We start from the raw sequence: 13,265 nt of genomic DNA, 5'->3' as shown, positions 1-13,265 counted from the left end.
TTGCCTGTGGCCAATCTAACTGCAAATGTGACTTAATGGAAGGAGAAAGGAGGAAAGAAAAAGAACCCCAGGTTTTCATAATACAGATTAAAAACACAACAGCTCTGAAATACTCCCCCTTAGATTTTATTTCTGAACAAACTGTGGCTATCAACCTTATTTCATTGTTGTGGATTTAGCATTTGAACACAGAGATGAAATGTCTGGTTTCATTCTGCCTTCTGCCAAAAATTCTTTATGGACAAGCTAGTTTCATCTTTTGCCAGCCCCTCCAAGTGCAAGTCATCAGAATAGTTGCTGCTCTTTTTTCCAGTGATAGACAGAAGATGCTGCACCACTGCCTGCTCTGCATAGCCTCATATTTTAGTGGAAATCAGCATTTAAAGTGTTACATCTTAGAGCCCAAAGGAGAAGAAAGTTTCATGGAAGATGGCTCTTCATTTTCATGCAAGGCTCCTGTTGCCATCCATAAATCACTCAGGCTGCTATTATAACCCAGAACAAGCTGGCATCACCCCTAAATACAGAAGATTTCGTGAAAGATTACCAGAACAAAAACAACAAAGAAGTCATTAGAACACCTAGATGATAAAATGCTTGAAAACATCTCCCCAAATTTCCTTGTGGCAAGACAATGATTGAGCCATAAATCAAACCTATTCTTCTTCAGGGAGAAGGCAGTACAGTGTGTTAACATGAAGGACTGCAGCTCTTACAGTAATGGGGAGAAGCAGAAGACTGATCACTGCCCTCAGTTATTTTAAATGCACTCTTCTTTCCTTCCAGCAAGAAAAAAAAAAAAAAAAAGAAAAGAAAAAGAGCCTTGTTTTTAACAGAATCAACATAAGTTAATAGAATACAGGTTTAATGCTATATTTCATTTAATTTACTCTTAGTTTTTCCTATGTTACATTTGCATTGCTAAAAAACTGTGAATTGTGTTGGATGAATAGATTAAATCGTTTCTTTGACAAACTAACTTTCACCAGCACATAAGTGTTCATGTTACAGAGTCTTTGTATTGTGGAAAACAAATAGTTATTCAAAGCCACTTTGTACTCCTCAGTGATGACACATATGTAACAATGACAGAGAAACACACTGTCCAGCAAGAATTTGCTATTAAGGACACAAAAATAACCAAACCAAAAAAAAAACCCAAACAAAACAAACAAACAAACAAACAAAAAAAACAAAAACAAAGCTGTAATGTTCATTGCATTAAGAAATTCTGAAATCTATCAGTTTTCACTTTAACTTTTTGTCCTGCCACTCCATCCATTTCATCTGAATATGCCTGAGGTGTGCAATAAGTAGTGGGATGAAAATGGCTATAATAAACAACAAGAAAAATAATACCTAACACCAGACACAAAATAGTTATTATGCTTACAATTGTAAAACATATTTCTTTGATAATGGAAGGTTTCCAGAACATGTATACAAACAAAATACATAGAGTCACTACAGTGTGAGTAGCATAATAAATATAAAGGCAAACTTTTGTTCTTCTCCCCTTTATGTTAAAAAATGAAAAAATTAGGATGATTCCAACTACAGTTCTGTACAGATATTCCATCTTCTTAGACTTGCAAAATGTTGTATGCTGTTTCAAAGTCCAAGTGAAGCCACAGATCCAAAGAAATATCAGCAAAATTACTGAAATTCTGACACTGAGTAGAGTAATCAATGAAATACTGAGTATCCAAGAAGTGATGGTAAGCAATTTATAGAAGAGATACACGAACTTGGAAAGCACACGAAATTCATCTTTGTCAGGCAGAGATTTTCGTAGTGATATCTGATAATCAACCATTGATAAGGAGATACCACAAAAAGACATTATAATGGCAGCATCTAAACAAAACACAAGGAAAAATGTTACATCAGAGAAAAAGATACACTATTTTACACTATGATTGCTGGATGAAGTTTTAGAAAATGTCATGCTTTCCTAACACTACTTTTAACCCAGTTTTATATTTACTCTCTGCTCAAAAGCAAGTCACCCTAATTTTAAGGCTCACTTTAGTTACTTAAATCTAGGTATCTGATGCTGTTTGGTACACTTACGTTATCCTGCCCAACCCCTGGTCCTTAATGGCCTTGTCTAAGTTGCATGTCATATCTGCCATCTACACACAGTGACTTAGAAATTCCCAAAGTATTGCAAATAGACCCTAACAATTTAAGTTTCAGCAACCAATATATGTGAGTCTGCTGTGTCTAAAATGTAGAAATCTATAACTAAGACTTGATCCTTCACATGGTCATATCCAAGATGAGATTTGCCTGATCCTTTTCCATGAGTAAATTTTGACTCCATGGACTTTGAAGGATCACTAGACATTAATGCAAGTATCCCATTTGGTTAGATCAGTTCCAACCCTGAAAAAGTCAATGTCCTGCCAATAATTCTGCTAGTCTTAGAGCTGGAAATGGTACAGCTGCTGTCTTGCTTCTGGGAGCTGAACCAGTATCTCTTCACCATGTTGCCTTCTACAATACTGACATATCCTCAGATTTAATTTTGACTCTGTCCCTCACCTGTAACATGGGTGATGGTAGTGACAGCTTGCAGGGCTGCTTTAATTACATTACTGACTTTCAAATGGCTAGGTAGCAGTTTTAAAAGAATCTGTTATTAAAATCACACGTATCAAACTGCTCTGCAAATTACATGCTAATTGCATTTAAGAGCTTATTTTCAAGAGATGCATCATTATGGTTTTATTAGATATTATGACTTTTATATTTATGATGCATAGTATTTATATATGACTTTTCATTTTTATAGTGAAATCTTCCTTCTCATTGATTCAGCAGAATAGACCATCTACTAGACAGAAATTCTAATTAAATGCAGAGTAATAATACAGTGGAATACATGTTTTCCAAGGTATGTTAAAAATGTTATCCAGTCATGAGTTATATTTTTAGGTAAGATACTCAACTTGTAACAGAAGTAAAAAGACAGACTTACTTTGATAGAAATTAGTTTTGCCATGTTCCATGAGAATGTAAATCTGAAGAAAAAGTTGTGGTGTGGTCTCAAGAAAAGCCTTGAACACCCTGAGCATGTTAATATCAGTCACTGCATCAATAGCTTGTTTTTGAATGAAGTTGGAAGGGTCTGTTTCTGATGCACCTCTGCTACTTGTTTGTTTAAATGCAGCTTGACAGCCATATTTCAAAGCAAACCAATACCTATTTTAAAAAGGACACTTGATTAGACAGCACTTTTTAGAAGACCAACTCAAAATTTTACAGCCTGACAGCTTTTTCCATCTTCTACTCAGATAAAATTTTGTCTGATATCTGTCTGGTCTCAGGGATATCAGAGAATCATTTAAGCCCAGCAATATCATGCAATAAGAAAACTAATAAAACAGAATGAGACTTTTCTAAATAAAGAATACAAGCTCAATTTTGTTAGGTTCTTATTTCTTTAAATTACTGCCTTTCTGAAAATTCACTTGGCATCTCTCCTCAGTCTCTCTTTGAGATACTCATTCACTTTCTTTATATTCTTTTCAGGGTATTAATGAATATCCAGCTGTGAACTTCCACATCTATGTAAGTAGAATATAGATCCAAAGCCCCAAGGATAATACCTGATGAATTGCAAACATAAAACAGACTTTTAAGAAAATCTACTACATTGTTACTTTCTAAATAACCAGGAAGACTTATATTTCGGTAAACACTGAAATCAAGTTTTACCTTTTTTTTTTTTTAATCTTTGTGTCATAGTCATAGTTTTATATAGGTAACAGTAACAGGCAGATACAGTGCCTGTTGGTACACTATCAAATGAGATATTTATTACATACATGATGATGTAGGATAGAGAAATCTAGTCTTGCTATGACAGCAGAAGTCCTGAGATGTGGAGAGATAGGATACAGTGTAGAAAAGCACATGCATAGGATGATAAGGGATGGCTTGAAAAAAGGGATAAGAATGAAAAAATATGTGTGTAACAATTTTAACTGTATCATTATTATTATCATTATTACTATTATTATTACAGAAGATTTTTTATGTACAGAAGAATTCTTTCTTTTTCTGTAATAAATAGATCTAGACTAATAATGATTCTTGGAATCAACTGTTAGAATTCCATTTATACTAAGTTCTTGGCTTTATAGGTATATAAATCTATGTGTTTGTCCATAAACAGGATTTTTATCATAGCAGCCTTCAGACATCACTTCCAAGCCTATTTCTGTCTATTTAGTTCCCAGATGTTTTCAGCTTCTAAGATTTTTCTCCAATGAACTCATTTTGACTATAACCAGCAGGCAAGGACAGCCTAAGGAGTCCCTTTTGAAGAAAACTCACTGTTATTCGGACAATTTTTCTAGCCTTGCAAAGACTACTAGAGTCTTTCCTCATCAAAAGAGAAGCTAATTCAGTAAATAAATTATGACAGCTGCATCGTTCATTTGGATATATTTTCTTGAGAAACTAAGCAGAACACCACAGGCCAGCACCTGTTTATCTTAGACAGTTATACAAGACCGCTAATACACAAGCTGAGGAAGGCAAGGTCCTGTGCCTTAACTTGCCTCCTACTTACATCCCCTAAGACAGCATCTGAGATAACTTAAGGATTCCTGCTGAAGTGCAGCTTTCTAATTCCCTGGCCATCCACAGGATCGCACACACCACGGGCCTGATGAAAGCCGTGCCTTGCATTTACCGTACACAGAGAACAGAGGGCAGCAGATCACCAGCCAGCCAGATCTCACAGGATCGTCTCCTCTCAATGTAACACTGGAGCCCAGGACTCGTCTCCTTACTAAGGGAGCTAGAAAGAATCCCTGGCTCCTTCAGAGGTTAAAAGTTTGACACCTTTATCACCTTTAAAGACCAAATCCTTTAACCACAGGGAAGGCAGTGTAGGGCCCTCTTCCACAACCACAAGCAAGACAGCCAGGATTGTCAGTTCCTGGGTTAAGGGCATGCTAGAGGATTCATGACTTATTCCCTGGTATGTTAAGGCATATTGACCATACAAGTGAGAATTGTGACAATAGGAGTAGGTGTGGAACAGCTTTGTTACTACTCAAGAGCCTTTCCTTTTCTCCTTGCAGAGATTCATAGTCTGCACTCCTGCCACTCAGTCCATGAGCTGGCTCTGGATCCATTATTTACTCCCAAAGGAAATTAATTTTTATTTTTATGATTTTGTGTATTTATCTTACTGTTCCCTGAATAATCACTCATAAGCAAAGAACTGAACTGTTTTGCAAGGCATCTAAACCTTTTTTCTGTTTATAAAACAATTAGTATTCTAAAACATCTGGTTCTTGCATCTGAGATGTAAAAATCTGGAAGGTTTGCAATGTTTTCAAGAAAAAACAATTGGGTGGACTGCTAGTCTACTACTGCTAGTTGTCCATGGACTCACCCACCAGAGCAGCAAGAAGTGGAAACCAGCTGCACAAATTTTGAGCTGCAAAGCTCATAGCTGAAATCACTTGTCAGATTTCAATGCACATTCCTTCTGAGCACTGTATATTAGGTTTATATTGTTATAAGATGGTATGCTATGTATTTGTCACTAGGTGTAGCAGTTTTGGTTAGGCCACTCCTGACTTTTAACACTTTATAGAATACTTTTTTTTCTTAGTAAACTCCAAATACCTCTACTGCTCTTTGATTATGTATTAAGCAGGGTGGCCTTCTCTGAGCTCCACATGCTTATGTCACTTACTGTAAGTTCACTGCAATAACTTTTCATATTTTAAGAGTATTTTGTACTTATACTGTCATTCTCATCTGTCCCTTTGGCATGTAATATGACCTTTTAGGAAGGGCTCATAGCCAGCTTTTAGACCTGGTGTTGAAGTACTTTCCTAGCCTAGGGCAAAGTTCAGTCCATACTAAAGGATAGGTCAGGTTTAAATTTTCTCCTTTATCATGCCCACAGCTAAACCCTGTGCCTGCTCTGAAACTATTATAGCTATAGTTCCTCTAATCTATTTTCCTATAATATATCTACTGCTATAGAAGTTCTGGGCTTCAATATTAATTGAAGCAAAAAGTCTTTTAAAAAGGTACTACAACTGTAACAAAAATACATTAATAAAAAGTATTGGATTAGTTATGTATTTTAGATAGAGGTACATCCTAAATGGAATGTGAAATGGTTATGTCAATAATACAGACAAATGCAGGTTTACCATTTACTTTTTCTCCGTATAAATTCATCAAAGAGAATATGTTTTTTGTTATTTCAAGGTATATAAGCTACTTAGAAGCCAACAGAGTAAAAAACCTACAATTTCTTTACAACTGGAATTGTCATATGGTAAAGACAATGGTAAAGAATTAACAGTGTTTCTAAATATCATTCACTTTGACAGGAGGAAAAAAAAGGGTTTCTGCCTTTGTAGTGTTGCTTTGTAGAGAACACAGATGGCAGGGCTCCTACTTGTTATTAACACTCATGGAAACACAGCTCCACTGTCCCTCTGTTCTTGAGATGTTCCTAGATATTCAACATCATTTCACAAGTGATGAAGTTTGATGCTGTAAAATTAGGAAGGCTTTGTCTCTGGCTGGGAATTCACAGGGGTGACAGCTATTTTGTTTGTTGCTTCACAGCCTTCACATGTGACAAGCAAACGACCTTGCCAATGTTTCCATATCACATGCTTCCCCTCCAATTTCCACTGACTTTGTAACACAATCCCAGCATTATACTACACATCCCATCTCATCAAACTACACTGATAAATATTTGGGTGCCATTTAGAAATTCGTATAGGCAGGGTGTGAGTGGCCTGGCAATAATGATTGTCCTGTCAAAATTCTGGTCATGTAGTCACAGCTTTCAGCATTGTACAAATCCTTATCAAAGGAAAATTACTCTCTGCTGCATGTTAAATTTCACCTTCTAAGTATCAAAATACTTGGATTAAACCCATGAAATTAACGCAACTTAGTCAATACTTAGGTCAGTAAATTTATATCAAGAAATGTGATCAAACACAGAGCAGAATCACAGAATCCTTTAGTTTGGAAAAGATCTTTAATATCATTAAGAACAACTACTGCTCTAGCACTATCAAGTCCACCACTAAACCATGTGCCTAAGTGCCACATCTACCTGCCTTTTAAATATCTCCAGAGATGGAGACTCACCCACTTCCTTGGGCACCTGTCCCAGTGCAGTGAAGAAAATTTTCCTAATATCCAATCCAAACTTTCCCAGTGCAAGCTGGGGCCATTTCCTCTCATCCTGTCACTTGTTCTTTAAAAGGAAGGACTCATCCCCACCTGATGACAGCCTGCTTTCATTTGTAGAGAGCAGTAAGAGTTTGACACAAGGTGTTGGGTAACTTAACCTCAGTGACATCTCCTAGCCAGATGACTCAACATCCTTGTTATTGTTCAGCTCCACCTGCAGAGCCTCATACCAGTTATGCCAGGGCTCCTGTGAAGGTGGGGCAGTCACAGGGGAGACCCCCCTGCTGCACTGGGCAGGAACTTGTTGCCATTGCCCCCTAGCCTTAAGTCACTGTGCTCAGCCAGGTAAAGAGTGGATAGGGAATCATCCATCTCATGCATCCTGCCTGCCTGCCTGTGGGGCAGTCTGAGGAAAGGCAAAGTGTCATTCTAGCAGTCTGCATGGGTGTCTCTCTCTCTGATACCCCTCAGCCTACTCACCTCCTCCTAGAGCTCTGTCACTAAGCAGAGGGGTTCCTTTTCCAGAGTGCATCTCCCACAGGTGTGCTCACTGCTGCCAGCTGGTACTGCTTCAGAACAGGGCCCACCCTGCAGCCCATCTCACTGCATTTTAGAAATAGTAATGAAATAACCCCAGGTTCAGCAAAGCACTCGCATTTACTCTGATGTCACATGGATCTAGAATTAATTTTTACAAATAAGCAAAAAAATATTTTTCTTGTGCTTCTATTCAAAGTTGCAGGGCATTCTGAGCTGGGCATTTAAGCATCAAGAAGTGCAACAGCAGATGCCAGTATCAGAGTGGCTGCTGCCTATGTAACCTATTCTGACAGCAAAGGTTATGAATTGCTGATGTTTAGTCTCCCACAGGTGTGTCCTAGGCTGACAAAGCACACTGCTACACATCAGACAGCTCCAGAATTCACGTGGTGCCCTAAGGAAATGTCCCATTTCCCCACATTCCATGGCAGTGTTATTGTCTTAATGTTGTCTGCTATGTCACAACTGTTCTCAATTCTACAAACATCTGTGTGAGCCATTTAAATGGGTCAGGCTGAATATAATTTTAATCAACATAGTTAAAGTCTACATTTTTAACTTAATTTTGTCTCCTTGCAAAGCATACTATTTCATATGAAATATAATTGCAGGTATGCACTCTTTCCAACAAAAGAAACTAAAGCCTTCTTAGAAAAGAAATATTTTTAATTTTGTTTGCCTCTGATTTTATATATATTGTATAAATGTATTTACATCTATATATAGCAATATTATTTTCATATTTATTACTTAGCATTGTCAGTGTGTTAGCAAAACCAAATTGATTCCCATTGTTCTTTGCACAGTACAAACCTCCAGTTTCCAAAGGGTACTAATTTGTAAGTCACCAGTTCCAGTATCTAAAGGGAGCCTAGAAAAAAGCTGAAGAAGGACTTTGTACAAGAGCATGGAGTGATATGACAAGAGGGAATGGCTTCAAACTGAAGGACAGTAGCCTAAGACAAGCTATCAGGATGAAACTCTCTCCTCTTAGGGTGGTGATGCACAGGTTTCCCAGAAAAGCTGTGGATGCCCCATCCCTGGAAGTGCTCAAGGCCATGTTGAATGGGGCTTTGATCAACCTGGTCAAGTAGAAGGTATCTCTGCCCATGGCAGGGGGGTTGGAATGAGTTGATTTTTAAGGTCCCTTCCAAACCAAACCATTCTAGGAATCTAAGGTCAAAGATGGAGCAGGAAGTGTAAAAGGAGATGAAAGGAGGAAGGAAGGAAGGAAGGAAGGAAGGAAGGAAGGAAGGAAGGAAGGAAGGAAGGAAGGAAGGAAGGAAGGAAGGAAGGAAGGAAGAAAGAAAGAAAGAAAGAAAGAAAGAAAGAAAGAAAGAAAGAAAGAAAGAAAGAAAGAAAGAAAGAAAGAAAGAAAGAAAGAAAGAAAGAAAGAAAATGAAAAAAGATAATTTGATAAGGTTTATTCACATCTTATAATTTCAAGCCTGCAGAGTTCACTGACCAAATCATATTTAAAGGCTAAGCCCTCATTTTCCTCTTTGAATGAAGAATATGGGTTTCTGCCCCAAAGGACCTTCTGGAGAATCTCACCTTAACAAGTGTGACCTGACTTGACAGAATCTATTTTTATCCATTTACTGCACAGATAAACCTGAGAGAATCATTGTCTAAATTAACTACATAAATTAGATGACTAAGAGGGAGGACAGGAGGAAGTTGTACCTTGATACACCTAAGGAAAATACGTATAATAAAAGTATGTAATAGTTAATCAAAAAGGTACAAGCCCAGATGCCAGCTTGCTATTACCAGCTTATACTTTACAGCATGCATTACCACACTGCTGAATTGTGAGGGGTGGCTGAAAGAACTTTGTAACTTATGCATAACATCTTGGAAATTTTCCAAGCATAAGTAGCAGCACTGCAGAAAATATCATTTGTGCAATAGAGAACAAGCAACCAAGTTGACAACACTGTCAAAGGACAAAATAATGTTTACTAGATAATAAGGCACTCAGAAAATATGGAGCTAATTCTGGGAAAGAAGATTCAAAATTATAGAAATTCATGGTAAGAGATATTCATTGGAAAGGGTATGAGTTCAGGTAAATCCAAGAGTTTTGTGGATTGCATTAGAGTCAAGATAATCCACTAAGCAAACAAAGTTTCCTATCACCATTAAGTCAGTCCCTGAGGGAATACTGCTGCAAATATCCTTACTAACTATTCAGCTATTCATTTCTCTTCTGAATCTTGGTGAGTTTTCCACATATGGTTAGACACTCAGGTTGAAACATTACTTCTTCAGCTGTCTCGGATGCTTACTGTGCATAACATCACTTTGAAAACTCGTATTTATCAGTTATGACAGTAGTACATTTCAAAGCAATAATTTTTATTATTGCTCATCAAATGGCTGATTAATCAAACAGAGTAGGGTTATGACTGATAAAAATCATTACTTACAGGTATATGGAAGAAGAACTACATGTCCATCAAAACCTGATAAAATTTACCACAAAAAGCCATTTGTTCTCATGGAGCAGTAATTGTTAAGGCCAGAATTACTCTTGTCCCTGAAGCCATACTAAGCACTTCTTAATAACTGTCCTAAAGCACCATGATTTCTCAATTTAAAATAAATGTTTAAATGTGCTTACCTTATAAAAATTCCACAATGAAAGAGATGAAGTAGAAAAACCAATTTCAGCTTCCCTGTATCAGTACCTTCCCAGTCGTTTTTAAACCACTTATAACTAAATATCTGAGTTATTATTGATGAAAGACCTCTAAAACACATAATCAATATACTCCAGGAATACTGTCCTTGACAGAAATATCTACTAGCTACCCAGAAATCCACTACAATATCAACTACATAAATTATCATTCCACCAACTAAAAAAAAGAAATTCTGCTTAGTAAATTTCATCATGTGTGAAGCTGCCACTGTTGTCATTCTCTCCTCACTTAATGTAAAGGAATATAAATGCTTTCGTATAATGGAGTCTTTTTCCTGACAATACCACCTTCTCATATTGCTTCATACAAAGGAAAGCTGGGTTATCCATTTTTATTATAGCAAAGAGACTTGCATTTTTCCATGCTCTTGATTTAAATATTAAATTAACTTCTAAAATACAAATCTATTCTGGAAAAGACAAATGTAAATTGTCTTTTTAATTGATGGAGTCGTTCTTCAATTACTGATTCCTAAAAAGAAGAAGAAAAAAAGGAAAATTAGCAGTAACAATATTTTCATCATTTAAAATATCCTACAGCAATTCTCATGACCATTTGAACAGGCAAGTACAAAATGGAGAATGTGCTGAGATACTGGTGAACAATCAGCCCAAGAGAGCTGCATTTCTGAAACTGCTGAGGTCACCCATCCTCCCAAACAGTGACTCTCCTCTCAAACAGCTGTTGAGATAATTCCTAAGAGTTGTAAAACACTAAGAAACAAGTGTTTAAAAGCAGCTTATGGAAAAAAGATTGGTTCCTTCCCAGAACTTTCTAAATGTCTTAACTCTTTTCCTTTATTGTGCACAGCACAAAATGTTGAGAAAACTTTGTCTTGAGCACACACCATGGTATCAGAATAAACATCATTTGGCATCTTCCAACTGTGTCACTGCATTTGTGCACATATGTCCAGTGCTTTTATCATTCCTGCTTGGTTTTCTACATGCAGTAGGAAAGTGCTAAATAAGATTGCAGCTCTCCTGTAAAGAGGCTTGTAAGGAGCCAGACCTCGACCAGTGTATACCTCTTTGAAAAAAGTCTTCTGAGCTGTGTGTAGCCACATATAGATGATTTAACCACACAGCTCACTGCAAATATAAATAATTTGTAGTCAGAACTACATTTTACATTGCTCAACACGGAAAGGGTTCTTGTGACCTCTTGGGTAGTCCTTGTATGTCTTTCCTCTGTAGATCTTTGGTATTTGGCAGGTGAAACAGAAAAGGTACAAGGCCATACATTCTTTTTCTCATTCACCTCTGCAAAGCTATGAACTCAAAGTTACAAAGTCCCTTTACTTCATTTACATATCTTAGGAAAAAGCTGCTGGCAGCAAATGCAAAGGATGGGATGCAGGACATGCCAAGGCTGGGCTGGTGCCAGTGCCAAACAGCTGCAGACAATACATGGGGAACAGCTGCACCAGGGAACTTGGAGCAGGGAAAGGGCATGTGGAGGCAGGTCCCTTTGGATTTTGTGAATTCAGGCACACTGCCACAGAGGAATGAAATGAGATAATTGGTTAATAACTCATAAACAAAGGTAATGACTGTTCTTTCCTTGGGTTGACAGGGCTCATCTTCACTGTGACCTAGGTACAAACCTAAAAAAGAGAACTTAAGTTCTTCATTTCCTAATGAAGACAAGTGGGAACATAACAGCCTGAAAAGGTGATGAGTGTATGGATTACTTTCTTGGATCTAGGCCTTAGCTATTTCTAGCCTCTCATTCTATCTCCTACTTAGGTTTCATGTCCTGGTCCAGAAGAGGTCAGAAAGCTCAGGCGATCTTGCAGCTGGGATAGCTGGAATCCTTTCACTGTTCTTTCCTATTCTCTCCAGTAAAATACCACTAATCTCCTGCAAATCACTAATGCAATTTATATCCAATTCACAGTTAGATTCTGGGAAGTGGACTTCAGTATAAAGTCCATTATAAATTGAACTCTGTGTTTACAAACACAAAAAGACAAGTTAACCATGAGCCAGCAATGTCTCTGTGTGGCCAAGAAGGCAAATGGCATTGGGGAGTGCACTATGACCAGTGTGGCCAGCAGGTCAAGGGTGGCTATTCTCTCCCTCTACTCTGCCCTGGTCAGGCTGCATCTGGGATACTGTGTCCAGCTCTGAGATCCCCAGTTCAATAAAGACAAGGAATTACTGGAGAGGGTCCAGAAGAGGGTTACAAAGATATTTGGGAGACTGGAACATCTCTCTTGTGAGGACAGGCTGAGGGAGCTGGTTCTGCTCAAGATGGAGAAGAGACTACTGAGAGGAGATCTTATCAATGAACACAAAATCTTAAGGCCAGGTGTCAAGAAGATGGGGCCAGACTCTTTGCAGTGATGCCCAGCAACAGGACACTGGGCAATGGGCACAAACCTAAACACAGGGAGCTCCATCTGAACATGAGAAAAAACTTCACTTTGAGGGTGACACAGCACTGGAACAGGCTGCCCAGTTGTGGAGTCTCCTTCTCTGGAGATATTCAAAACCTGCCTGGATGCAATCCTGTGCAACCTGTTACAGGTGCACCTGCTTTAGCAAGGGGTTTAGATTAGACAATCTTCAGAGGTCCCTTCCAACTCCAGCTGGTTTGTGACTGAATTTCTTATGTCTGAAAATTTGTGTATGAACCAACTTAAAAGTTTATTACTAGGGTTCATTCAAGAAAATTCCAAAGGAAACAGTATTTACTCTATATGACAACAAGTCATTCTGCAACTTGAGTACCACCTTTGTCAAGTTGTATCTATGGTTTTTAGAACAGATTAAAAACAAAACCAAACATTAAACAAAACAAAACAAGTTCCCT

The 13,265-nt window shown here is 37.8% G+C and overlaps 1 protein-coding gene across 1 annotated transcript; it reads right to left on the bottom strand.

Moving 5' to 3' along the window:
- Positions 1-355: 355 nt before the first annotated feature.
- On the bottom strand, positions 356-10,641 carry XKR9 (XK related 9). Its single transcript, XM_071449229.1, has 3 exons — positions 10,367-10,641; positions 2,984-3,207; positions 356-1,857 (listed from the first exon to the last, which is right to left on the bottom strand). Exons 1-3 carry the CDS (start codon positions 10,639-10,641, stop codon positions 1,214-1,216), a joined length of 1,143 nt encoding a protein of 380 aa, XP_071305330.1. The 3' UTR covers positions 356-1,213.
- Positions 10,642-13,265: the final 2,624 nt, after the last annotated feature.

The sequence above is a fragment of the Agelaius tricolor genome, unplaced genomic scaffold (genome assembly GCF_023055355.1).
Source record: "Agelaius tricolor isolate 1412-34295 unplaced genomic scaffold, bAgeTri1.0.p SCAF_2, whole genome shotgun sequence".
In the NCBI taxonomy this organism is placed as follows: domain Eukaryota; kingdom Metazoa; phylum Chordata; class Aves; order Passeriformes; family Icteridae; genus Agelaius; species Agelaius tricolor.
The sequence above is the reverse complement of the archived record's forward strand: the minus strand, read 5'-3'. Positions and strand labels throughout refer to the sequence as shown.

Coding starts and splice junctions, on each gene's coding strand:
- XKR9 (XM_071449229.1), bottom strand. CDS start 10,641: ATGATGAAATTTACTAAGCAGAATTTCTTTTTTTTAGTTGGTGGAATG. Junction 3,208..10,366: donor CATTGTGGAATTTTTATAAG/GTAAGCACATTT, acceptor TTTTTAAAATAG/GTATTGGTTTGCTTTGAAAT. Junction 1,858..2,983: donor CAAAACTAATTTCTATCAAA/GTAAGTCTGTCT, acceptor TGTTTTGTTTAG/ATGCTGCCATTATAATGTCT.